Raw genomic sequence first — 27,482 nt, forward strand, 5'->3', positions numbered from 1 at the left:
TGGCTTACATACATACGCATATATCTCTTATTGATCTATTCTCCCAATTCCTATTCTCTCTCTAGCCTGCACCTTTCTGCAGGAGGCAGCGGGGGAGACAGCACCGACTGCAGTGACCATTGTAAACAACCACCAATCACCTCAGAGAAGACACAGGCTATGTTCACAGACTTTGACACTGTCAGCAACTGTTGTCATAAACTGTCACCGTGAGGTGCTGCAGAGGTTCCCTGTTGTTTTCAATACAATGCGCTGTCAAATATGTTTAGCAAACATCTACATATACACAAACACCCTTCACCGCGAGATCAAATTCCAAAAAGAGCTGATGCTTTGTGTCTCCGAGGTCGGAGGCAGAATGCAAATAGAGACTGTGAACCCAGTCTGAGCAGTGTGCTGACAGGAGCTTGCATGTCGTCTCCTTGAGGATGAGTTTTGATGTAGGCTTGCAGTGGAGGGCTTAAACTGACTGTCAGGCTGGGTATTACACTGGCGCTTTAAAGAGGCAGAGACTGTTTTCAGGCAATTCAACGATGCTCTTCAATTCTTCAATTACAGTAATTTACAACAGTAAATTAAATGATCTTATTGCATACATAATTCACTGTATATACCACACATCTGTATCCACACAACAGCAACATTCTATTGTTCAATGCTTTTGTACTGAAGTGCATAACACACGTGAGTTAATTCATAATTTGGCATTCCCACAGTACACTGACATACACATTAAGCAGTGAGTTCCCATTACATCATTTGAACTAAAAATAAACCTTTTCGGGCAAAGATCATAAATCTCCAATTTCCATAAATCAAAGGCATTTTTCTGCTTATTCCAAAATTTCGAAGAGAGCAATTAGAGTGGATGAAAGCATGCAAAAAAGTCATATTAGAAAAAAATCTGCTTTTATTTCGCTAACATCAGAAGACAGATGGCGAAGGGCCGTGTGACATCTCATCTCACAGGCAGCTTCATTTTTAAACATCTGACATCTCATTTTAAGTCTTGCAAAGTATTTGAAATATTTATGTGGGTCGTAAATGGGGGAGCACGGCCAGTTCTCTGTAATATCCTCCCCCGGTTAAATTATGAAAATTAAAAATCCCATGAACTTGTGAGAGCTGCGTATTTCTTGTCAGGGAGTTGAGAAAAATAAGCGTGTGGTTCCCATATGCATCCATATACAGTACTGCATAATTAGCAGTGGACTAAGTGTGCGGTGCATGCAAAGCGATAACTGCTATTTTGCGGTTCATTGTTAGGCCTGAGATAGAAAATCTAAAATATAGAGAGAAAAACATTAAATATATCACAACTAGGGGAAAACAGATATTCTCAGTGTTTATAGTGAAGCTTGATTGAAGAGAGCTGAGAAAACCTCTCAGGAACTTGTGATTGACATGATTCTAACTATGCTGGAGAGGTCCTGTGAATAATAATGTTTACTTGAAGCAGGATTACTGTGCATGAGTGTATAAACCATGTCAAATTATTGTAGAAAAAGGTGTGTTCCTGCAAGTGTGTGTGTAGGATATGAGCTGTTTGTCAGGTGTCTGAATAAAGTTAAGCACCACTGGGGATGACTTATTAATCTTTTTATATAAAAATTGCGACAGTGCAGTTTTCAAATAGTTAGAGCATCATTTTCAAGTAGTATAACTTAACATAATTAACTGTGTCTTAACAATCTGCAGGAGGTGAAAGCTGAAACCGACGACTGTTGATTTCACCGGCTACAATGACAACTAACTGTCAGCAGTAAATTTACTCAGCTGTGCTTGATTAACATGAATTCAGTGAGTACGGTGAAACTACAAAAAGGAAATCTCGGCTGTCGTCTGATTAATATCCACCTCTTCGCACGGCAGGGGTGATCGCCTCTCGTCAGTTTCTGACAGGTAGCTAGCAGCTAGCCCGGCATTTGTCGAGCGTATCAGACTGACGGATGGAGCAAGATCATCACATGATTTTTTTCAAGCTTATCGCAATAAAAGCTCTGAATTGAGACCTCTGGGATTCAAAGCGGGGCTGCAGCTCGGCCTGTCAGTTTGCGGAGCTAACGTTACCGTTAGCTCAAGCTGCTACAGTGCGGAGCTGTCAACAGTAGCAGGAGGTGTAGTCAGTCTAATATCAAAATATTGTTTGATGTGATTTAGCACTTTAGCACAACTATGTAAGTCTTATCAATAATTATAATGACACTGTTGAATCGACTGATATATATGACAGGTGGGCTAAATTGGTCAGTTTTCCTAGAGGACACTGGGAAAATTTACATGAAAGTTGACATTTGGTTTAAAAATAAGAGCTCTGGGAGGACGAGCATCTGCATTCAGTTGTTGTATCCGATTACTACTGAAGAAAGCAAGAACGTTTGTGGCATCAGCGCATCTTGTTTTGACAACGCGTAGACCACAAAATCACTGCTGTCATTTATTAACAGAAGATTATTGTAAATGAATTTGTAATTGCAAGAAAAAAACAACAACAAACGTTTGTGTTCTAAGTGAAACACAAAAATATAAATAATGAAAACATCTTGTTGCTTACTCTGAGGAAGGAGTCCAGAGATCCGTTCTCCATGAACTCAGTGATGATCATGACAGGGCTGCTCTTGGTGACCACGCCCTCCAGGTGAATGACGTTGGGATGGTCGAACTGGCCCATGATGCTGGCCTCGCTGAGGAAGTCCCGCCTTTGCTTTTCTGTGTAGCCAGACTTCAGAGTTTTTATGGCCACAAACATCTCCCTTTTACCTGGAAGCTTTAGGTTGCCGCTGCACACCTCTCCAAACTCTCCTGTGAGGAGGTTACAGGGGAAAAAAGAACAATGGTGCTATGAAGCTCACAGCCATATCGGCAAGTAAGAGTAAGCAGCTTTTGTGCATCCATTTGTACTTAGAAATCAACTAAAAACCAAGCTATTTTGCAGCGCTGCATTCCATCCACGTTTCAGTCAGATTTTTCCATTACCTGCACCAATGACCTGTTCAATCTTCACACAGGATATATCAATCTCCTTGGCAAACTCCCTCACAGCCTCGTTTGGGTCCTCATATGTGAACGGATCAATGTAAATCTTCATTCCTGGAGTCACTTGGAAGAAAGGAAAGAGCCACTATAATATTTGATTCGCGCGGTCATGCTTACACTCCTTGCGGGCTTGACAGTCAAACGCATTCAGGCACGTTAACAATCAATTCAGTCTGCGTTCACACATTCAACGTGATTTCTTGCGTGACTTTCAGGCGGTGAAGGTCGAAAGATGGAGGAGGTAGTGAGGAGGTAGAAATGGTGGTTATGACTTGTGCTTCATGGCTACAGTGTATAGCTATCAGGCCAGCAAGGACAGGAACTTCAGTCTTCTTAGCTGTGATAAGGCATGTTTATATATATATATATATATATATATATATATATATCATCTCCTGTGAGTCATAGTGCCATTAACACTCAGGAGAGAAACCTGGACCCTATATCAGGATCGCTCAGCTCCACTCCAAGAAATAAATTGGCTCTCCTAAGCCCTGATGCCAGGTAAATTGGCTTAAGGTGGCCTTTAAGTGTTCAGGGACTTAAGTGTCCCGAGTTTTAAATCCGATTATTCGGCTCTCACCTCCACATCAGGCCTGAGGCTATTTGAATGGATACTGAACTCATGCCTGGGCTGCTGCAGAGCTAGAAGAACATACACACCGCCTCATAACCTGGCACAGTGCGCTGAAGAAACGTGCTGCAGAGATGAACAGATGGAGAGGATCTGACCAGGCAAAGCCCCCCATTACTAAAACCCTACAATCTCTTCCTAAGCTGAAGCACTGTTCAACAGACCACCCTCCGATGATGGCAAAGACCACCAAAAACAGGGGCAGAAGCCTGAACTGTGGCTGGTGTGAGAGGACAGGATGCACACGGGACACATTGGCTTCTGATGTTAATAGGTGTGAAATACCTGAGTTTCTATCAGTGCTTCTTTGCACTGAGAAAGCTATTACCTTTAGAGAGGAATTAACATAAAAAGGATGAAGCCGGGTGGTAATTACACAATCAAATAAACAAATTAAGATGGGGGTCACAGGAAAGAGATCTGCATTTTTCCAATCATGCAGGAGAAAGATGTAGTGGCATTGATACCTTAGACGGAGGTGAAATTACTCTCTCTTTCGCTCTTTCTCCCAGATTTATTTCTGCATTATTGTCATTTAAGCTCTAAGCTGCTGTACTGTACGCAGAAAGAAAATCATTGAGAAATTCCATTCATTCACCAAGTCTTTTGAATTTTTTAACAATGGCAAATGACTCATGTTGCATTAGCATGCTAATGGCGTTAACATGAGTGAAGTCTGACCTATTTCCACCACAATGGATTTAGTTAACTATGAAATGTGATGATGCACGGGACACACACTCAAACACGGGTTTCAACGTGTTTAAATCCAGGCTCCGAGTGAGCAGAGTCAGACAACAGGCAGGATTACTCGTAAGTGGGGGGACGGGCAAATGAAGCGGTGCTGTGCTGGGCTGTAGCCAAGGACACCAGCATGCAAGGTGGTAGCCATGGAGACAGGTGTGTGAGGCAGCAGAGGGCTGAATGATAGCCATGGAGATGACTGTGTGAGATGGTCGTCATGGAGACAGGTGTGCGTGGTGCTGAAGGAGGAACCCGCGGTGAACGCAGACAGGGGTGGTGGTGGTGGTTTACTCACTGTGGCCGCTGGTGTAATGCTGCAGTTTGTCTGTGTATTCTGAATCAGCCCTGTCGAAGCCACGCCTCCTGGGGGAAAGACAAAGAACTCTAGCACTGGTTCAAAGAGAGGGAGCAGGGAGGGGCAGAAGCACAGATCAAACACCCCCCAGGTGGACCTACACTAAAGATACACCAACCAAGATCACATGAGAGCCGGGCCTTTGTAGATAGAGACGCAGTTGGTTTTTTGCTACACTGGAAAACGTTGCCAGCCATGCAGTCACACTACACAAACCTGCGCAAACCAGTTACATTCCTGGCAGGTCGATCAATGGTGAGACAGTATGTATCACAGATTTCATTCAGACATTGCTAATAACGTGGGTTGTGTGACGCATTTGAGGACACATCACAACAGAGACTGCCAAAAATCAGACAACATAATCGAGGGTATGATTAAGAGTTACGGATTAGACAGCATAATAATTAATCTAATTACCTGTTAGACAGATACTTATCATCTTAGATTGATCAAATATAAAGTATATAGTAGGGATGCACTGACCAGAGCTGCCGAATCAGCACTGGGGCTGATATTAACTTCACTGAAGCAGATCGATCAGGTCGACTGAGCCACATTAAATATCTAGTCAGAGTCAGACGCTGACTCACGACAGGAGTCCTGGTCCAACATCACTTTACATAAAAATCATATATATTTGAGAAAAAGAGAGCGCTACTGTCAGGCTGAGTCGAGGTAGAGACAGTATTTAGCAATATTTTTCAAAGTAACTTTCTGCTCCATCCTGATTATGGTGGAGCTTCGGCGTAGCATGTTTTCTGACTACATTACAACTGTGTGCTGCGCTGCTGCCGGTTAACTTTGAACTGGTGAGCAGCTTGACAAAGACATATTCAAATATCTTTTTAAGTTGTGTCATTGGGCCATCAAAGTGCATTAGAACCTTTTTATTTCTCTGACTGTTTGATCATCATCAAAACTCTCTATCATACGCTCTTTCATTTAGTTCTGGCGATGCTCCCAAAACGATCCCACAATGCAGCCCATTGTCATTAGGCCGACATGATACAAGATGGCGATGTACCGCTGCCTGCGAAACAGCCTGTCTGCCATCCAAGAAAAAAAAATATTGGGGGAAATCTACTTGCAGAATACATATTCAGAAATGCATCTTATACATTCTTCTGTGAATCAAAACACTGTGCAGGAGCTAAGCAGCAGTTTTAATAAGAGTGGCCCCAGTGGGAACTGAAATCCTAACCTTGGCAGAGTTACAAACATTTGATACCCATTGAGCAGGAGCACCTACAGAACGTTATTGTTAGCAACGTTGACATTTATATATTATTACTGCTGCTCAAAGGCTGGAATTTATTAAGAATTAATATATTTGAAGCGAGATGGTTTTATCTGCACAACTCACATCGACAGCATGAATCAGAATCAGACTACGCTTTATTGGCCGAGTATGTGTACACATACAGGGAAGCTGACTCTGGTTTTTTCGTTGCTCTCAATGAACTTACGCACAGTTCCAAGAACAATTCTCAGAAGATACATAGAAACAGACATACGGCCAACAAGAACGCTGGAAGAAGACATGCAAACATAAACATTTAACTATTATGTACCTACAACACATAACATCTACGCATATACAAGTTAAACTGTCTCTGTAAATTGTAAACAAGAATACAACAGTGAAAACTGTCAGACCTCATGCAATCTTACTGAATCAAAGGACAACGACTAAAGAGGGGAATCCTCCACTTTGCCAGTGTGTACACGATTTATTGGCGAGGCTCTGTTACAAAGACCGGGACGGGACTGACTCACCGGTTACAGACGATGATGATGACAACCACAGCGATGAGGAAGACCAAGCCAGCGGCTGCCGAGCCAATGATGAGAGGTAGCTTCTCCTGAATACTGGTGTTGTATTCCTCTATAAAAAGAAGACACACATATAAAATCATAGTGCCATGCACACACACACGCACACACACTGACACACACACGCAGAGTCACAGGCTGAAACATATGGGTAAGCATCTGAGCCTCTGCATATGGAGGGAGCAATGGGTGACAGACAGACATACGGCCGGGTGAACCAGCGAGCATCCTGGCATCTTGACTGGCTGCATGGACCACTTTCCGTAGCACAGTGAATGTGTTCAGATGCCGCGGATATGGACAAATCATCTGGCAGAAAGTGTGTGAAGTGAGCAGGGAGAGCATGTTTGGGTGAGACCCAGACCGATCCGGCAGCCAAGAGCAGGGATCCAGCCAGTGAATGGGCACACAGAGGCCGAGCCAGACCCTTCTATGGAGCACTGCAAAGGACACGCCTGCACAGTTTTAGCCAGATTCACGAGGTGGCGAGTTCCCTGCAGTGCTCTGTGCTTCTGGATATTACAGCATGAACATCGAATTCTATATGGCAGAACCCACATTGGGAACTACTGTAGTGCCCCCAATTTAGCACTTATGAAAAGGATAACAATGCAATATAATGTATTGTTTAATTGTCTAATTTATCCCTACCCACCACGTGCAATTTCTCTCAAAACTATGCAATTCTCCTCAAATTTTTGCAGTAAATTTTTTTATGGCAATATTTTTTGTACTTCTTTTGTATAAAATACACATATAGTGAACTTTTATTTTGTATTTTGTATTTTTTTCTATTCTGTTGTTATTCCTTCTACTATTGCCTGCTGCCTGCAACACCCAAATTTTCCTGGCAGGGGATTAATAAAGTTTTATCTTATCTTATCTTATCTTGTCTTAACAATACAATATAATGCAGATATAATGATTGTGTTTACTACTGTACAGAATTTGTCAGCAATTGCAACTCCTCCCCAAGACATATTTTCTACAATTATTTTTAGTTTTTATACCAGCCTCCACTTATGGATGCCCACAGGAGGAGTTCTTATCAAATACATTAATAAACTCTTATATCTGCTTATAACACTAACATTGGAGCAGAGTTCAGGTATTGGAATCTTTATCAGGAGAGAAAAATCATGATCGGTGCATCCACGTAGTTACACACACTAATTTAAAACAAATATAATTCAAACATTACATTCAAACCATAATATTTTCGATTATTATTTATAATAAAATTATTGCAATAAACATTATTAAACCTAACCTTTAATGTTTATATAAATGCTAAATAGGAAATTAAAGGTAAATGTATCAGTTGGACTATTGGCATTGATATTTTTATTGTTTATAAGTACAGCAGGCATGAATTTCGAGGTATCATTGGTAAAGAAGAATCTGTTAGTGTTTATTTTGAATACTGAATCTGATTTTCACAGTTAAAAAGCAACTAGCTTTCCTGCTCAAAGGAACAACAGAAACCGAAAATTTGCAAACTGCGGAGACAACAAGGTTCAGCAGCTTCTTGCCCTCTGAGCAGAGGACGAGATCAGCCGCCACATAGCAGGGATGGTGAAGGATAGTCTGTTATTAGAAAGGCTGGCAAGAAAGCAGCGTCTCTGCCTGAGGCCTCTGTTGCTTCCCCAACACCGGCATCCTATCTAAACTCACACACTGGGGCGACATTACGCCACCGCTGTTCAGTTCAGTGTAAAGAAAAGGCGACGTAACGACGGCTTTGCTCCTTACCGCAGTGTTGCAGAATGTCTGTGTAAAACGGCTACTGGAGTTTAACCTCATTTTCACTTTCTTTTATTTTCAATGGACTTTTCAGAGCTGTACTCATCACAAAAGTACAGTGTTTACTTGAAACTATGGTAATCAGTGTCTTCTTGCTGCGGGAAAGTGCAAGTTTTTGGGTGCGCAGGGACATAAAACCCAGGTGAACATCGCTCTGAACCGATCCGCTTTTCTTGGAACAAACAAGTGTTTTTCGGTAAAAACTGAAAACAACGAGCCTTGTATATCCTCAGTTTACTCAATATTTACAGTTATGAGTCACTTTTGATATATCTTTAGTGCTGGGATCTGTGCGTGTGGCAGCATCAAGGATGTTTGTATGAGAGTTCAGGCTAATGATGGCCCTGGGCACTGCAGGCAGAGGGAAATGAGATGTTCAGAGGGGAAAACCCAGGCCTTGGCTCTAACATTAACCTACATGACTGATGTTTACTGAATGTTCCTTCTTCTCCCAGTCATGTCATAGCACAAAGATAAGACAACTTTGACCTCATCCTTGACTTAAAGGCTTATAATGGCAAATCGCAAACTCCATCTCCTCAACCAAGGAAAGACTCCTGACTGCTGAAATATGGATAATGAAATAATTGAATGTAAATAATGTGCGGGATGCTTTATTAATAGTGAAAAAGACACGATGAGAATAAGAGCATACTTTCAAGCCACACTGATCTGGTTTTGTAGTATTAGAAATGTTTACTTCACAACACGATTCCCTTTGGTTCCCGCAGCTGTCTGTATCCATACTATAATACAGAGCATGGTGTGTTGGCGGGCCACGCATGAGAGGTGATAACAGCTCTGCGTGCTTTGGTGAACATTGGCTGAATTCTCACCCTCAGTCATGGTCTGGAAGTACAGTTTGCCACTGTAGCGTCCAAACCCAGCCACAGTGCGGGCCCGGACCTGGAACACGTAGATGCTTCCTGGCTTGAGGCCACGGATGACCACCGTGTTGGTCTGGCTCCGGATGGTGGTGGAGTTGTACTCTGATTGGTCCTAGCAGAGGGAAAACAACATGCTACATTAGTGCACGTCAGTAATTACAGTCCAATTGCAAATTATGAAAAGCTATAAATTATATACTCGGTCAAGATGTAGGACTCAGGAGGAACAAATGATACAACAGTACCGGTAAGCACGAGTCATTTTAAGACCACAAAAGATGATCTCAACAAAAGTTAAGAAGTTTTATTTTAGTGCTGGGATGTGATTTTTTTTAATCTATTTTAATGGGAATATTATTGATGGAGTAAATGAAGTGAGACCAACAGCTATTCATAGGTGAGTAATACTGTTTCCAAGCACAAAATGCAGCAAACAGCATGTGCAGGTTAAATCTTGTTCCCTTTTAAATCTTTAAAGCACTGTAACTGAACCACTGAGAGCAGAAATATGCGATACTCTCTCTGCATTCATGTTCCAAACATCCGCAGTAACCACAATAGAATTAACCTGAATAATTTGCTACCACAAAAAAAAAAAAAATCCTGATGTTTGATAAAGCAGCAGGACTGAAAGAGGCAGCTGCAGTTAAGACGGCAGATTTGGTGGCAGTTTCAGGTCAGGCGGCTTTTCTGAGCCATGCCGTCTGATGATCAGAGCTGTGTTTCACTGCCATACTCCTCCTCTCCAGAATGCTGACAGGTCTGAGAGCGCAGACTGGGACTCTTTTAGCTGCTCCCTTCAACCCGCTGCTCAGCGCACACTTCTGATCCACAGCAGGGGCCGGGACAATTGTTTTGACAGCTCTCTCCAGCAGTGTCAGAGAAGGGAATTATACTCAAAAGTGGAACGGCTCGGCGTGCAGAAGAAAGCTCGTACAGACGCCGCGTGCGCGCTCGTTCACACGCGTGCATTTCGGTGATCGCTGCGCTTGAATCGGCGCACATTTGTGACTGCGAGTGTTCTTGTGAGAAAGAATGCTGATTCGGTGGAGCTTGCCCCTTGAATACTATTTTTACAGCAGTCTGTGGACCATTGTTTCAACCACAAGTCTCTGCGCATCAATCCCCAGTGGCCCTACTGCAGGGCTGAGCGCGGTTTCCTTTCCCAGTGACTGACCGTGATTGTAATTGAAAGAGAATGAGCAGAAGTTCTGAGCAATGTTCAGAAGCTCTGTCTACATGCCTCCTAGGATGTGCTGTTATGCAAACAAGCATGAGGAGATATTCTGAATTAACTGTACAGCTAAATAAGAGTCTGTTTTTACTATTAGTGCTTAATTTATTTAGCTGGATAGGGAGAAAGGGAGATGTATGTTTCTATGGATGAGTGGTGATGCAGAGTGACTGATACCTTTTCATAATACTGCAGCTCATAGTCCAGGATGACTCCATTAGGCTGGTCTGGCTGGGACCAGGAGAGGGTGATGCTGTCCACAGTCCGACTGACCTGGTGCATGATAGATACTGTCGACGGAGCTGCGAGGAGACAAAGACGGCGTGTTAAGGATGAGGCAAATCAATCACAGCTTGACTTCACAGTCACGCACAGAGGATTTTACAGCATCTTTAATCCAGCAGCCAAACACCAGGTTCTGCAAAGTTGTAAGACGTAATGTCATAAAATCTGTGTAATATACTGCCGTCTCCTTTTAGTGAGTCGCACGGCGTGGCAGGTCGGCAAGTTACTACAGTGGCTAAACCACATAAGCAGCCTCTTGGGACTTCCCGGTATCATGTGATTAATTTACACTTGTCATACTGCTGATAACAGACCACCTTCTCCAAAGAAATCATTTTAAAAGCACGGGACCACCACATATTACAAGAGGTACGCCGGTCCTGCCAGCCACATAAACTAAACAAGGCAACAGCATAAATCACAATGGTGCTTCAGAACATCCTCTCTGAACAGCGTGTTTGTCCTCCACGTCCTAATTGTATTTAGTTGTAGATGTTTATGCATATTTCCTTGTTGATGAGAGCTTAAAGGACCATAGCAGAGGCTTTCCATGCTACAAATTGCATGTGTTTGAAATTACAACAAACTGCCAACAATTTTCCAATTTCATTTTTTAGATTACACTCTTACCTTCCAGGCACACGCTGCTTTCCAGTGCCTTTCAGAGGGGGATGAAAATCAACATTCAGAATGCTTTAAGCTTGCTTTGCATGGCTAGGCCAACGCAAAGATTACTTCATCACCCTTATGACAAACAGACAAAGTTACGGTAAACTTTTTAGAGTCACGATATTGACCCGTTCGCCTTCCAGATTCAACTTCCTGATAAAAGAGCTCATCAGTGAGATACTTTTTGGCAGCTCATTATTACCATTTCAGGTTTGCGTCATCCTGAACTACACCCTGCAGCTCTTGCCAGCAACTGCAGTTCCACTCACCGATAATGCAGCTTCGCAAACAACAAGACGAGAGACTTCTGACTGTGATGGATTACCTTGCTAATTAAGTTTTAGGTCTCTGCAAATTGATTTTTAAGGCATTCTGGGATTAACAGAAACCAATAGCTCTCATGAAGAAGGAGGATCAAACCAAAAACAAATGACGTGCACTGCAAAACCGTCAGCTGTAATGTGAAGAAAATGTTAAAAAATGGCCTGTAGGGACAGCGGCCAGTCTTCCTGGTGGACAGGTGGACTTTTAATGTACTTTCATCATGTGCAGTAAGTGTACTTTATACTCTATATTTATCGAACAAAGCCAGTCAATACAAAACATTTGCCTGTTTTGGGCCTTTGGGAAAAATGTGGCAGCAGTTTTGAGTTGATTTCTGTTCGTCATGCATTTTCTTAAAACAACATCTTGAAAATGTTTTTTTAAGATCATTACTGAAGATTTTCTTTTCTTTCCCTTTTTTTTCATCGGAACAAGTAAAACTATTTCACTACCTTGCTTGAGTTTATTCACAAATTTTCAAGTGTTAGGACTCAGCAGTAGAATAAATGACTGGTTAGATCATGGGTGGCCTACTATAGCCTTGCATAGCCCAGTGACCTAAAACTTTGTACATTCTTCTTAGCACAACCGTGAGGTCAGGGGGGCGTTTTCACTTCAAGTCCTCCAACAACCATTAAGATTAGTTCAGGGTGCCGTGGGTCAGTGTAAAGCTAAGAGAAGCCGAAGATAAAAAGCTCTGTCTGGGGAGCCTGGCAGGGCCTGCAGGCCTCTGTGTCTGAGCCTCTCTGTATGTGAGAAAGAGTAGGGTGGGTAGGGGAGTCAGCGAGGGAGGGGTGCTGGGCAAGATTTATGGACACCAAGCCCCACGCTCATCCCCTACAGGCCCGTGCTGCACACACACGCAGGCCTCAGCCGGCAGCACAGTGGCTCCCCTGAGTCCCAGCAATAAAGAGCGAAGTCTCTCCACCGGCACGCGTTCTCTATGGAAAATCCACTGACTGGGAAACTACAGCTGACACGCCTCTATAATCTAAGACTCTAAGGCTGCATGTGTGTGGTTTTTAAATCTCCTGTATATCATATTTATTGTGCTGTTGTTCATGTAAAGAAATGCTTACAGCAGTATCAAGTAGACACGTCTTTGCAACTACTGTCCTGAATCAGGGGAGAAATTATAGTGTGCAGGTGACCACGCTCAGTCAGAGCCAATCATAAAGAGTCCCTTTTATAACCTCACTCATTCTCATCAGCTAATCAGCCTTGCCTTGCATGCACTCTGACCCGAACAGAAGCATCCATCTGAGGCGACGAATTATGATGTCTCGTATAAACTGTGATGGTCACAGGACTGAGGATGTCCTCATGTGCTGCTGCCAGCAGATAATAAATAGATGTTCTGTATTTCATCTCAGCAAAGCACTTACACCACGATGGCCTGTGACTCTGCGGCGTCCATGCATCATGCCTGCTTCCTGAAGCCGGAGGTGCAGTAATGTATACAGCGCCCAGACAGGACACCAGAATCTCCTCCATCTCACTGTACTCACTAGTTTGTTTGCAGTCACAAGACGACAGCCTAATAAGGCAAACAGTTACTCTAAGGGGAACTCACGAGTATCCCATTACGGATGTACATATATTCAAGACTGCCACATGGCCTTTTCCTGCATAGCATTTCCATTAAACACACGGCGCAGCCATGCCTAGTAACCTGATACAGGGCCAGAGAAACAAAGGCAGCTCATGTATTCATGTACAAAGGATGGACACATGCCAACATGAAAAGCTGTTGGAGGAGAACACTGTGGTTTTCCTCTGCTAAAGGACAACTTCCAGACAGCGGGGTGGCAGTCGCCATGTCTGAGCTCGAGAAACCGATAAGGGCTGGCGTATCAGAAAACAAACTGAGATTAAATTAAAGGGATACGTGACTTTAAGTGCAACTGTGTAAAAAAACAAACTGCTGAAACATTCGGCTTGTCGAGAACACGGCAATCCAGCTGTGTTGTGTACTTCAAGTCAATTCAGCACACGCATTTCAAGCTAAGCTGACATTCCACCAATTGACTGAGGAATGCAGCGGTGTGCCAAGTCGACGTTTCACTGCAGCACGGCCTACAGCAATGATCCGCATATGAAAGCCATTTTCGTGCATCTAATTTATGTACTCCGAATCTACAAGTCTCCATTGTACTCCAAATCTTCAAGTGTACCTAGAATTCTTTCCCCCACAACTTAATCTATAATTTAAATGGTTGAGTAAATACTTGGTTTTCATTGTGTCAACATCATTCATCGAGTAATGCCACTAAATACATGTTCGAGTTGTTTCGAGACATTTTCTTTGTTATTCCAATAATTATTTTTAAATCATGCGGCTTGCACCCCATTAAAGAGAATTAGTAATTAAAAACAAAGATCTAAGAAAGTTTCCCAGTCATTTATGTACTGGAAGCCAACTCATCATGATGTCGTGTCAGATTAATTTCTTCAAAGTGGCCAACCTCCACTTTCACTGGATGCTTTATTTATAGGTTTTATCAATGAACGCTCTGTTCGTGTTCTTAAAACTAATGAGGCGTTCGTAACGACAAAGACAGGGATTGTAAGTTTATATGATTAAATTAGATGGCTGGATTGGAAAGACAAATTGCCTTGATGAATATGTCTCTAACAGGAGTTTCCCATGTACCACAAGAGGAAGAGTGAGAGAGTGGACAGAGGAGTCGCAGCCATACGGGAAGCTCATGCTCATCACAGCGGACAGAATATATTAATCTCAAGAACGGTCTTGTGTCTAAACCAAAGCCTGAAATGCATCACTGGTGATTATTAATGTTATTAAAGTGTTTAACATCAGATCAATTATAAACAGACTGTCTGCGAGTCTGCAAATAGCTCAAAGATAATCAGAGCAATGAAGAGTGAATAAGCTGGGGTCTCGGCCCGTTCGGGACATTCAAGGTTGTATATCGCGTTGCTTAATTATGAGAGGATGGGAGGCCCCAGCTGTTGTCAAAGAGTTAGGTTTCAGACCCCACATCTTTACTCAGCCTGGGATCTGATAGGAAAGACGGTGCTTTGGAGTCTATTCTAGCATGACGCTCTGGCCTTGGCCCAACAACAGAGAATACAAAGCCTCTGTTTTGCTCGACATGTCTAATAGCTGCTTTAGCATTATGCTGGAACACCTAGTGACTCGCCTAATCATTTAAAGATGGAGTTTACAGGGATATTTCCACTCATTTAAATCCAAGCTGATTTAATGGGGCATGCTTCTGCTAGTGCACACACAGGAGCGAGGCTTTCATCCATCCTGTTCATTTGTGTCTCTGCTGTCTTGTCTTTACGTCAATCTTCTGGTGGGCTTCTGCTCTGTTTGGAAAATCTGGATTTCTGCTGTTAAGCCTCACTACTAAGAAACGCTACGAACATGATGTTCATCTTCATCAAGCAAGGCTGGTGAAGTGAGACCACCGTGGATGGATGGCAGCAGAGGGAGCTCAGTCTTAAGAGCCCACGTTCAATACACCCTCTCTGGACAGACTACCAGGATTGGAAGGGTCTTCAGGAGCTCCAGGACCTGAAGAAATCCACATAAACTGATACACCGAGCTATGCTTTGAGGAGCAGGTGTGGAAAAATCACGGCAACAAAAATACGGGCTTGTGGACTCCCAACGCCGCCGTGATTTAATACATTTTGCTTTGGTTCAGTCTTTGCAAACAGGCACTGAAAAAAGGAAAAACCTCCAACATTTGCTGGCACATGAATCATACAGTACGCTTCCGAGAAAGTACATGTTTAAGGCCTTTTATCTGCATCTTTCTAACATCCTAATGTGTCTACAACCATGTGGCTCTGATATGATTAGACGTTCTGGTGCAGAGAGCAACGCTATGATTTGGGGAAAATGGGGGAGGTAGCAAGAACAGGTCAGGGCTCGTAAATCTCTTTTCCTTTTCATTGTAAAAATCAGTTTCCCCACAGCGCGCTCTTTCCCAAAGGGCCCAAACCACCTGGTCCTCTACCAGGCAGCCTCCCAAACAGGCTGCCACTGCTCCCCTCTCTCCGACTGCAGTCCATTTATGAGCAGCGTATCGAGCCGTCTTAAAGGGAGAGGCCCATATTTGCATGTACTTTTAGCATGCTGGCAGCTTGCCCTGTTTCCCCAGCTGCAAAGGATTGTGGGTTTTACATCTATAAAGATTTTCCAGTGCAGTAAAGCTACAAAAGTGAGATTTCAGTTCATCAAGCTTTAAACCATCTGCACTGGAAAAGATTGAGGACTATAATACGCTCACATATACACACACCATAAGCTAATTCTAAAATAGGCTCTTCAGGGGCTTGAGGAGTTTTCAGATAGTTGCAGAGGTTGGGGTTTAAGACTAAGCCAAGCCGGCAAATCTGGAGACGGAGGAGATACAAGCCAGATAAGTATGTATGGAGACAATGCTGCAAAAGAAATGACAGACAATTCTTTTGCAGCAACTGAGCTAAACGTCACACAGTCAAAAAAAAAAGGTATGGCTCTTAGCGAAATCCTTTGTCGGTGGGTGGTGCTGCATACAATCAGTATTTGAGCCACTTTGAGCTTTAAATGAACTCTGAATAGTTCTTTACTGCCGTTGTTAACAGTTAATGATGTAGGGACTTCCATAAAGAAACTAATGGTCCTTCTGTGGCTTAAGTGATGTTCAACATGTTGAGCATCCTCAAATTTGGAGGATGGCCTTAAAGCAGCCAAAGCGTCTAACAAGAACATCCACGGTCGCTTGACTCCATCTTGATAAAAGTCGGTGGGCAGCGAATAAAATAAATCAAGGACTTTATCGTAAATATATTAGAATGCGGTCAATAAACCAAACCCAACACGGTGCCAAAGCACAATGGATCATGAGCGGATTATTTTAATACAACAGACAACCATCTCAAATTATTAGAAAATAGTTTTACAGAACCTCAACCTGGCACACAGCTTTTACCCGATACACAAATCTACTGTGGTCCTCCAGTCTCTTGTGGGAGATTTGGGCTGAACAGACACAATGTTTGAGCTGTGCGCCACAAGGATGTGGAATGAAGGTTTTGATTCACACAGCTTGGGGAGAAAGTGGACTCTGTTTAATCAGAGAGCTGCTTTTCTGCATTTAAACAATTTCCAAACTGGCATCTGTGAGGAGAAAAACTCCACAAACCACAGAATGCATGTCAATATTCTACAATGTTGGAAAGGCGAGTGTGGGCTACAGCCTCCTTTTTCCCTGATTCGGTCAGTGGCACGCAGAAAATATTTTGTTTTATCGAGTTAATAGCTCTGTTGGTAGAGCAGAAAAACAGAATGCTGACATGAGCAGAACAGAGCTGAATAGCTGTTTCAAAGAGGTGTTTGTGTGGATCGGCAGGATTCAGCCCATGTTAACACGACAATAGCCACAGCTGAACCAGAATATGTGCCTGTGTGGAACACAATTCATGTATGGCGTGCCCTGGATTAAAAAAACGGACAAGTTAACATATAAAAGCGCATCTGAAATCTTCTAAAATGAAGTTTGTGTGTGTTGCTCCAAAACGGAGACCTCCTGAGAAATGTGGAACTACGCTGCCATTATTTGACTATTACATTAAGTAATGCCCTGATTAATGTTCATTCACATTCGCCAAAAATATCATGTCAAGGAGGCAGTCATTCCCACCACTTCCTACTGTTCCTACATCTTTCCAACACAAACAAGACGTGGAAATTGCAAACAGCACATCTGCTCCATTTCTATTTCGATGCACAGCGACGACTTTTGGCTTAATGTTGGACGTCTTGCTCATCTGCACAGTATGAGGCTGCTGCAGTGACCGGCACACAATAGCAAGGATTATAAAAGATCATCTCTGCTTATAAAGTTCCTGACCCCAATTTACACATAAAACCTTCGAGAGGATGATGGTAGATGCGGATCGCATGATCAGCGCGATCTATCTGAGCGAGTCGAGGCCACATTAAAAAATGAGAGGCTTTAGTGACATATGAGCCGGAGCGAGGGGAAGCGGTGCGTCGTGTTTGAACCAGGAACGCCAGACAGCGGAAAGGTAGTCGCTCAGACAATGACAACTCTGTTTTGCATCCACATTAAAAGGAATACTTAACACAGCATGTCACCACAGGAACTTCAGACAGGGAGAGAAAGACAAAGGGAGAGAGGGGAGAGTGTCTTTGTGTTTATCACAGATCCATTTTCTTAATTGGTGAAGTTAACTCCATAAAGTTCATATAAAATGTAATAAATTCAAAAACACAGCGCTAATTGGGTCATGACCCCTTTTTGCTTCATCTCCTTCATTTATTATCTTTTTTTAATTATCACCAACATGATGCTCTTGTGTGTAAAAAGTAAATAAATGACTGCATTAAAGTATGATCAATTATTCGAGCGTTTCAGTACACAGCTAATGCACTCAACAATAATTAATTGTATATTCACATTATGTTCCCGTTTTACAGCCCACTGGGCCAAAAGACCGTGGCCTTTTAACCTAGATTTACGTACATGCGATGTGCAGACTCTATCCCTCTCCTCCCTGCACAGGCTTTAACCTGCACATCACGTCCTGAAGGAAGAAATCCATATAACGTGACCAGAAAAACAAGCACATGGCTACTAAATGATTTACGAACATAATCAATTAGTTAACTAATTTTGACAATCCATGTGTTAATTGTCTTCTGGAGAGCCCTAATCAAATTCATATTGCATGCACAGGTTATCTGATGAACCCCGCAGTCCCACTTCCCTGCAGGCTGCTTTATCGCACACGTTATCGCTAAGCTAATCTCACTCTCTCTGCCGAAGTGCTTGTCTTAATCTGTCTTTGTAAACAGGTTGCTCTGTATCAACAGTAGCATGAATGCAGTGCATGTGTGGCTTGCTGGCTGACTACCAGAGCAGCCTTGTCTCAAGGCTCTGTCAGTGCTGAGCTCCAGGTGCATGCTGAGGCCTCCTGTCTGTCTGCCTGGCTGACCTACACTGGCACCCACCATATGCGCCGTTCTTAACACCTTCTGTCACTGTCACACTGCGCGCCGTGTATACTGGTGGTCCCTGTCTGACTCTCTGCCTCTCAGCCTCTTTATCTTTCTTTCGTTCTTTCACTGCTGAATTTTGCAGATCATTAAGCAGCCTGAAATAGCTGTTTTATTTTGCTTTATTGAACGTGCCTATGTATTTTCTGACTACAAGGAAATGCATATTTTGCCATAATTATCTTTTACATGACGTCATGTAATGCGAGTACTGATTCATTTGTTTTAAGTGGATTTCTTGGCCACCAGAACTACATGAGAATGCATGGTCAATTAACTAGCTGCATTTTTCTGAAACTGCAACTGCAGAACTGCATTTGTGCATTAACTACCTCTATTCTAGTTCTGTTTCTCGGAAAGTCGCACAGATTAAAATCACCCTGTGTGAGCTAAATCAACCAAAAAGTCATGCCATTGCCATAAATGTGCTATTGGACCACACAGAATCTTTCTGAATTGGTGACACTGTCCTAAAGTCAACACTGTAGTAGCCACACTTGGCTGGCTGGTGCATTGACACATTCTGGCAGTCCCACCTGGCTCTACACCAGTGCTTTTCACACCACGACCCAGTGGAGCAGCAAAGTCCCTGGTAGCCTGGTTACATTGGACCTGGGCAATTTGGACAATAATTAAGTCATAAATCTTCCCTAGGCCATATGAAAAGGCTGCACCCCATTACACCCCCAACCCTCTGAATAATGCGGTTCACTTCCACAATCAGCCAGTTCACCTGATAAGAAACCAATTCAGCCCCTCTGCTTCTTGATAGCATTAGCAGCAGACGCCACAGCTCACCTTGAGTTAATGAAATGCCTAAACAAATATGTCCTCTGGAATCTAATATACCCAGCCACTATAGAATGCAATAGGGCATGCACACCGGGTGTATGGAGAACCTATTTATCTGTCGTGCAATGCTGAATTCCCTCGCAGAATACTGATAGTCTGCATTCAGGTGAGAGATATCTATTCTATGCACTGAAATTGATGATACAGCAGCTCTACAAAAGCTAACAAATAAGTGGCAGTCACATTGTTAGTTAGCAATTATCCGTGTCGTCATGTTTTAGAGTACCAGTCTCATCTGTAGGCAGTAGGTGTACACTACATTAGTTACTTTGTAATCCATAGAATAAATAAATATAGACTTAAACACACTCTGCTGCCTTCACACACACATGAATGACATATAGTGATGACTACACTTTCCACCCACGCCGTCCTTCAGCCATTCAAGTGTTACTGACAGCTTAAACACAGGCTTGGATGTGCTGACCTGGAGCCGGTCGCACCAGCTCTTCGTCAGTTCAAATTTAGTCTAATTCTCATGTACGTGTTTACCAAGTGGGATTTCACGCATTACCAAATTAAACTAGTCCTGACTAAACGTGTAAATAACATCAGCTGGGCGAGCAAAAACACTTATTTCCATCTGATCGTAAGTGTATGAACACTGCGAAGTCTGAAACACATATTTCTCCAGACATAAATAAAACATGTCTGTTTACGAACTTCATTGCTGTTGATTGGACAGCGATATAGACGTTTCTTAGCAACCGGTTTACACATTAATGAAGCCTTTACGAGCTAAGACGCCTCTTAAGTTTTAATGGTGAAACATGAAGAAACCTTTAGTTACTAGGAACTTAGGAAAGACTTTATGTTCACACTTTGTGATGGATTTGGCTGACGTGTGTGTGCAACATGTGGATGCATGAAAATACTAATACTGTATGTGTGTGTGTTTTTGGAGCCTGTCCATCCAGCCATGCGTCTCAGGCTGAGTGAAGGCAAAATGTGGTAAGTCTATTCGGACGAAATCACACACTGCCTCGGCTGTCAAAAACATTTGATTAAACTTCACGGCGGTTTCAGCATCAAGTTTACTCCTCAAGATAACAGCAGAGGACGACGAGTAACAGAGACTGGAACGGCGGACGGAACTTTTTCCGCTCTCTTCATGGATTGTGAACTTGTCTCTGCTGGACGATTGCAGGGTAAAGTTATTGACATGTTATTCTAGAGTGTACTAAGACCTGTGCAGCCATCAGCCCCTTTGGAGCAAAGCTCTGCTGATAACGATCCCATCAGCACCGATTAATCGGCCAAACTGATTAATCGTTCGACCTTTACTTCACGTCAAATAAAGTGAAGCAGATTTTCTTTGGCACTGGAACTTTTTTAAAAGGACGCAGAAGAATGAGCGTCGTCACTCACTGCTTTGAGGGCCTAACGCACACCTGTTTTCACTCTGCCCGAGCAGATGATCTGGACATACAAACATAATACGTCACTACATTAAGGGGCCCGGTTGAACATTTCCTAATAAACCTGCGCAGCTTAAACAGGCCTGGGTTCACAGATTAACTGAAACGCTGGACTGAAATAATGATTTAACACGAAAAACTGCTAATGCTGGGAAACAGGGCCTGGGGAAAGGATTTAAAAGCAGCCAAGTACAAAATTAAATGCATTAACAATCCAGTCGTTTCGTCTGTTAAAGTCTAAACTCTTGACCTTCAAACAAGCCAGCGGGGTGAGACCAGTTCATTCATTTCCAATGAAAGTTGAACTTTGTCTTCTAAATTTCAGTTGCAACACTGTTAAATGCTGAATAAAGATTTGCCACCATAATGTCACTCAACTCAAACACGTATTGTAGCGAAAGCTTCCTAAAACTTATCACCTGCATTCAAATAGATGTTCGCAATAAATCACTGGAATACATTTAAATCTGACCCCTCCCCCCTTGGTGTTACCATATGTGTGAGACTGGTCTTGTGTCACCGCTCTCTCACCTGTCAGACCCAGTTAAATCACTGAAACACGTAGACACACCATGGTTTTCACCCTCAGTCCCTGATAGAAAGCATTAGATTTGCAACTCTGTCTCACTCCCTCCGCTCATTTAATGTCATGCAAAGACTAACATTTTATAGACAGCACAAAGCCAAAATAGATGGCTTGCTTGTGACTCATTATTATAAAAAGGCTTGGAGCCGCTTCAAGGCTTCTGCGTATTCTACACAATACAAGTTTTGGGGAATTAGTCATATGCTTATAAAACGGGCTCAAATGCCATTCAGCACGGCATCTCCTTTTGTGTGGCATTACAGTGTGTAATCAAGCGGCGCACTTTCCAGGGCAATCACGTCCTTTATCGCAGAGGAACTGTCGCCAACCACCTACAGAGTGGGAGGATAAGCCCTGTGGGTAATAGAGTGTGGTGGGTGCTTGATTGGGTATGGTGAGTGAGAAGTTTTGCTCACATCTCACACCGCTCTCCTCCCCCTGCCCCCATCCTTCACACCAACAAGTCAATGCTGAGGACGGCAGCCATCCACACAAGAAATGAGACACTTTCACGCCACTTACTTTACATTTACTTATTTACTCGTTGCTTTCATGGAACGTTCCGGCCTCTGGCCCAATGTAAGCTTACTGAGGGACTGACTGACACACAAATATGTACGTTATGCGCACATATTCTTTGTTTTCCTTCATCTTCAACGCTCTCGTTCTCAGTGTAAGGAGCCACAGAATCGCCTGAGGTAATTAGGGATGACATGATGTTTATGTAACCTCCAAGCCTCACAAACCAGATGCAATTATGGGCTCCTGGTCCCTGTGACCCCAGCCCTGCAGCGTAGCACCGCAAGACTGCAATCCCGTGTCCCAGGGGTGAGCCTGGTTTTGCAGGGTGAAGGGGGAAAGTGGGAGAGTGGAGTGGGGGCAAGCAAGAGTTGAGTTCTTTTCACAGCTCCCTCTGACGGGAGCCCTTGCTGCCTAATCCAAAGTGACGGCCACTTCAGTGGAGAGGGCGCAGAGCCCCCCAATTTCCGCCCGGACCCCACGGCAGGGGAAGCAGAGAAGCCAAGGGCTGGGGTGGCAGACTTATTGTGGCCCAGTGAGAAAGAGTGGGGCAGGGGCCTCATTACAACGCTTAACTGCACTCACAGGCCCTCATTAACCCACCACACCAGTGACTCAAATCAAAACAGACAATAAAAAGAGGTCGCCGTTTGAATAAAAGCCTCCATTTTAGTGTGACTTGGAGTTTCAGCATTGTAACAGAGTGCTTTATAGAGCCTCGACGCAAGCAGATTTCTGTAAACATTTCTGCTACAACGGGTCAATTTACGTGTAGAAATGTCCTCTTAAATGTGTTCGCCCAACTTGTATACCCTTCCTATTGGACCGCTTCCATGCAGGCATCTGGACATCTGGGAATTCCAGAGGAAAGTAATGAGAGAGTGAGAGTGTAGTTAAACAAAACCCAATATGTCCGCTGTAATAAAAGCACAGTAACACAGTGCTTTAGGTAGCTCAGTCATACAAGCCTGCCCTCAGTGCAGGCGGACGGATGATGAGAGATGACAAGCACTTACGTATGCTGCTAATGTGATGCAAAGCCAGCACAAAGATGCAGCGGAGGGATACAGGCGAGGCTATATCCCCCCGCTCATCAGCGCTTGGGGGAGAAAAGCTTGGCCCGCCAAATGATGCGTTTCATAAAGACAATTAAAGAGCAAATCAATGCTGCTGCTTCTGTGAAATAATTACAGATGCAGCCAACTTCAACCGCAAACCACACAGCGGAAAGCATGCAAAGCTCCAAAAGCTGCAGAAGAGAGACTGCAGGAGATTTTGAAGATTCTGCAGATTAAAAAGTTTCTCCAGTCGCCGACCTGTTTCTCATTAGGCCTCAGAACATGCTGGAATGTGCTTCAGTTTACAAGGTAGCTCATACATGGCGTGTATATGGATGTACACTCTGCTTAGTCCATAGAGTTTTTACATTTTTTAATGTAACACTACAATCAAGTGGGTTGGTGAAAATAAAGCTGTAATCACTGAACAGCAGATGAAGTGCAGTGACAGCAGCTAGCCTGCTCTCAGCTCCACAGTCTGAAAAACATTATGATGAGGTCACAGCGTAGAGACCAGCGGGCCATCACATTCTGTCTGTCACATCATCAACAGCACTCTCCTCCCCATTTCAGACCTCTTAATCTGCATGCATCACCATACAGGAGAGGAGAGAAACTTACTTAGTGGAGGTCTATGCACTGTGCATTATGTGCTTGTAGAGGAACGAGTGCGATGAAGAGGTACGATACAGGGCACAAGCAACAAAGGAGCAGCATAGATATAGACATGGAAATAAAGACAGAGATAGGGAGAAGAGAAGAGAAGAGAAGAGAAGAGAAGAGAAGAGAAGAGAAGAGAAGAGAAGAGAAGAGAAGAGAAGAGACCACATGGGGAATATAAAGTGTATAAAAAGACAGATGGGTCCACTTACCAGCCTGGTTAGTGGTAATGTTGACTGAGGCGTACTGAGGGGAGTAGGGGCTCTGATCTGACACCCCGTTGACAGCCTGCACCTCAAACGTGTACTGCGTGTGGGCCAACAGGTCGCTAATGTAGACCCGGGATTCTGTCAGGCCAAGCTGACGGGGCAAAAACTGAACGTTGTCCCCACAGCGGGTGCAGCCTCCCCGGCCTCCGCCGCAGCTCTTGCAGATGATGTTGAAGACCACGTCCTCGCGGCCCCCCGAATCCCGAGGAGGCATCCACTCCAGCATCACAGAGGTTTCGTTCACGCTGGAGATAACGGTCTGTGGAGCTGAAGGGACGGCTGCAGAACACAAGACGGATCCCGTCGTTAACACTTGAGTGAGCCGACCAATTCGAATACACCATCATGAAATAAAAGTAGAACTCTAGATACAAAGTCAAAAGAATAAAAAGGAAAAGAAATGTTTCTGTGAAAAATGGCGTGGCCTTGGTTCCAAACATGCACTGTATAATAAACAGTGGACAGAGCCACCATTACGTCACCCACTGGTTTGTGGACTGCTGTTTTGGAGCCTCGAGTTTGGCATTATGGCCGTTGCCATCTTGGTTTTTTGGATCCAGAAATGACCATATTTGGACAAGATGGAGGAGCTGGGGACAACAGGCATTGCTACAAGTCTATCCTGATTGGATCTGATGCCATAGATGGCCACGCCCTAAAGCACACAATGCTTCATTGTCTATTTTACTAAATAATTTACAAAATGAAAAACATGTTGTCTTGAAGAAGACTTTAAACTAGTGATTGAGACCATGAACTCATTACGAAACTGTCTGCAGAGGTAATAAATCCGGTGAGAAGTAAGGTCATTTTCTCATAAGCATACATACAACCTGACTTCGCCCCCTGCTGGCCATCAGAAGAAGTTCCACACTGGCTTCACTTTTCAGACCTGGAAGCTCTGTCAGCTTATGACACTGTCTGTGGTGCTATTAAATGGCCTTTTGCTAGAACTACTGGATCAACTGGTTTTCAAACCAGCGTTAACTTATCTTTTTGGCGAAAGTAGAAACAAGCTACTAAAACTACTACAACTAATATACTAAACACCACACTGATACGCTGTATATGCAGGATATATACTGTGTGTAGTGTAAAACAGTTGCCTATTTACACATCCAGCAGACACAGAGCAACACTAGTCTAATATTCACTCTCCTTTTAGCTCTGCTTTTGGTCTCCATTAGCTCCTGGGGAAATATAGTGCTTCTGTTAGCTGTTAAATGCTCCACTGTGTTCATTCGTTAGTTGCCAACTGTGTCTGTGAGCCTGTTGGTGCTGGGCAGGTACTGTACAGCAGGCTTATCACAGCTCTTTCACTGAAAACAGATGCCTGCTGCCTGGAAATGAGGCTGATGAGGGCAGTGAGAGTAAATCAACGCAGTTAAGTTGCAGGCCATAAAACCAAAACATAGAGACTCTGAAACGCTCAGAGGGGATGAGGGGAACAGTGACAAACTGTGGGTTTGTCACGGCATGCGACCCCTTTGACAGAGTCACAGTCATGTGATGCATTGTTGATATAAACCTCTGGATTAAATCTGCTTTAAGATATCCTGTTAAATGGACAAAAAGTACAGAAAACAGGGTTAATAATGAACAATCGGGCTGAAAACTGGATCATGTAGATTTCATTTGTGGTAGCATTCTTTAGTTTTCATTGGGATTTTTTTTGCTAAAAAGAAAGTCTTGAAACATCATCACATCTTCTCTCTCCCATGAGCCACGACTTCAAGCATGCTGCACTTTTCCGCCACTGAATGCCAACTGCATTCAACATCATTGTTCTAATTTTACGATGGATGCTGTGTTGTGTACTTGATGGCGTGGAGGACATAATCACCACCTCGGCACTTAAATAACCCCTACACAGAAGAAGAGGAGAAAATCCACAAGCTCACTTAGATACTATAGCCTCTTTGAGGTCTGAGTCTGTGTTCCAAGCTGGCAGCGTCTCTTCCCTCAGTACGCCTATTTACGATCTCTCATTTTCCACGCTGGTGTCCACTTTGTCAAGTGTTTTCTTAACATCTATTCTCGACAGTTTTCTCATGGAGCATCGTATAGAGTTACTGCAGTGGAGGGAAACCTACTGTTTCTCCTGTTGAGACATTCTTAGCAGCTACGCATTACGGGGTGGAAACTTTCCACATGGTGCTGCGTGTTGAGTGACGGGCCAAACAAACAAACATTGAGAACTGTTTATCTTTTACAGCCATGTGCGCCTAATTATGGAAGACGTACCCTCCAGGACTAATGAGATAAACAATTCAGCTCCGCCCCCAACATCCTACATCTGAATCGATCACTTCTTATTTAACCTCCTTTTCATTGGCAGCAATTAACAGATCTCTGGCTCTGGAAGGAAGCCCATTGGAGTGCCCTTCTTGGTGTCTCTCATACATGGAAACATAACTCCTCCTTGGCATCTCCTTCCCGGGGAGGAGGACTAATATCCCCCCCATTAGCTGGCGGACCGCTCTGATGGGCCCATTCCCTTGCTTTAATCAGGCCGGGCCCTGCTGCGCTTAATACGGGTGACGTGACGCTGCTGCTTTCTCATTCACAACAGCTGCTCGACTCCCAGAGCCAGGCTTATGCAAATCTCCTTTGTTGGAGACCATCAAATCTTTTCCCTCTTCTCTCCCTTTCAACAGGCAGAGAGGGAGAGTGAGGAAAAAACACGACCAAAACGCTGAAAGGGGCTTTTTTTTTTCCTCACCCAGCCTCGTTTTGTTTTAGTTAGACCACACTCTATGCACCGATTCTCTGCCTTTCTCACATACACACAACCCCTCTCCGTCTCTCCCGAACTCCCTCTCCGTCTTCATTCCTTTCTGCGAGGCGCCCCCCCCCCCCCCCCCCCCCCCACGCTTCCCCCCTCCCTCGCTCACTTTTGCTTTAGTCTATCGTTCCGTCTCTCTCGCTGAACCTCGGTGTCAGCCTCAAATTCAAATTCAAATTCAAACAGCTTCATTGGCATGACAAGAGAGAGTCTCGCCTGGCCTCATTCTCCGTGCCTGGCCCTTCACAAAGCTACGCGCCCTGGCCCAGTAACCTCTGGTCTGGCTTGGAGTACGGGCTGTGTGATGTTGAGGAGGGGGCGGCCGAGCCTTGTGTGTCGGGTCAGATCTGTGGACAGCCACACTATGGGCATGTCAGCGTCGTGTTCGCGTGAGGGACAGCTCTGACAGGGTTTCTCTGTTTGGAGTTACACAGACTACCACTGTCCTTTGATCCCGGGGCTCTTCTGCTTGCGGGTGTGAAATGTGTT

General features: G+C 43.8%; 1 protein-coding gene across 3 annotated transcripts in view; it reads right to left on the reverse strand.

The window, feature by feature from the left end:
• The window catches only part of ephb2b (eph receptor B2b), a 115,675-nt gene that overhangs the window by 7,004 nt on the left and 81,189 nt on the right, over positions 1–27,482 (reverse strand). The window contains exons 5-11 of one of the 3 annotated variants that reach the window (XM_041963131.1): positions 24,152–24,487; positions 10,707–10,831; positions 9,245–9,407; positions 6,549–6,657; positions 4,710–4,774; positions 2,977–3,099; positions 2,555–2,802 (exon numbers count right to left, since the gene is read on the reverse strand). In XM_041963131.1, the coding sequence (XP_041819065.1) occupies positions 2,555–2,802; positions 2,977–3,099; positions 4,710–4,774; positions 6,549–6,657; positions 9,245–9,407; positions 10,707–10,831; positions 24,152–24,487 (1,169 nt within the window). Of the gene's footprint in view, positions 1–2,554; positions 2,803–2,976; positions 3,100–4,709; positions 4,778–6,548; positions 6,658–9,244; positions 9,408–10,706; positions 10,832–24,151; positions 24,488–27,482 lie in introns of all 3 variants that reach the window. The other 2 variants (XM_041963139.1, XM_041963123.1) reach the window with 2 other exon arrangements.

Source organism: Chelmon rostratus, chromosome 2 (assembly GCF_017976325.1).
Source record: "Chelmon rostratus isolate fCheRos1 chromosome 2, fCheRos1.pri, whole genome shotgun sequence".
NCBI classification, from domain to species: Eukaryota; Metazoa; Chordata; class Actinopteri; order Chaetodontiformes; family Chaetodontidae; genus Chelmon; species Chelmon rostratus.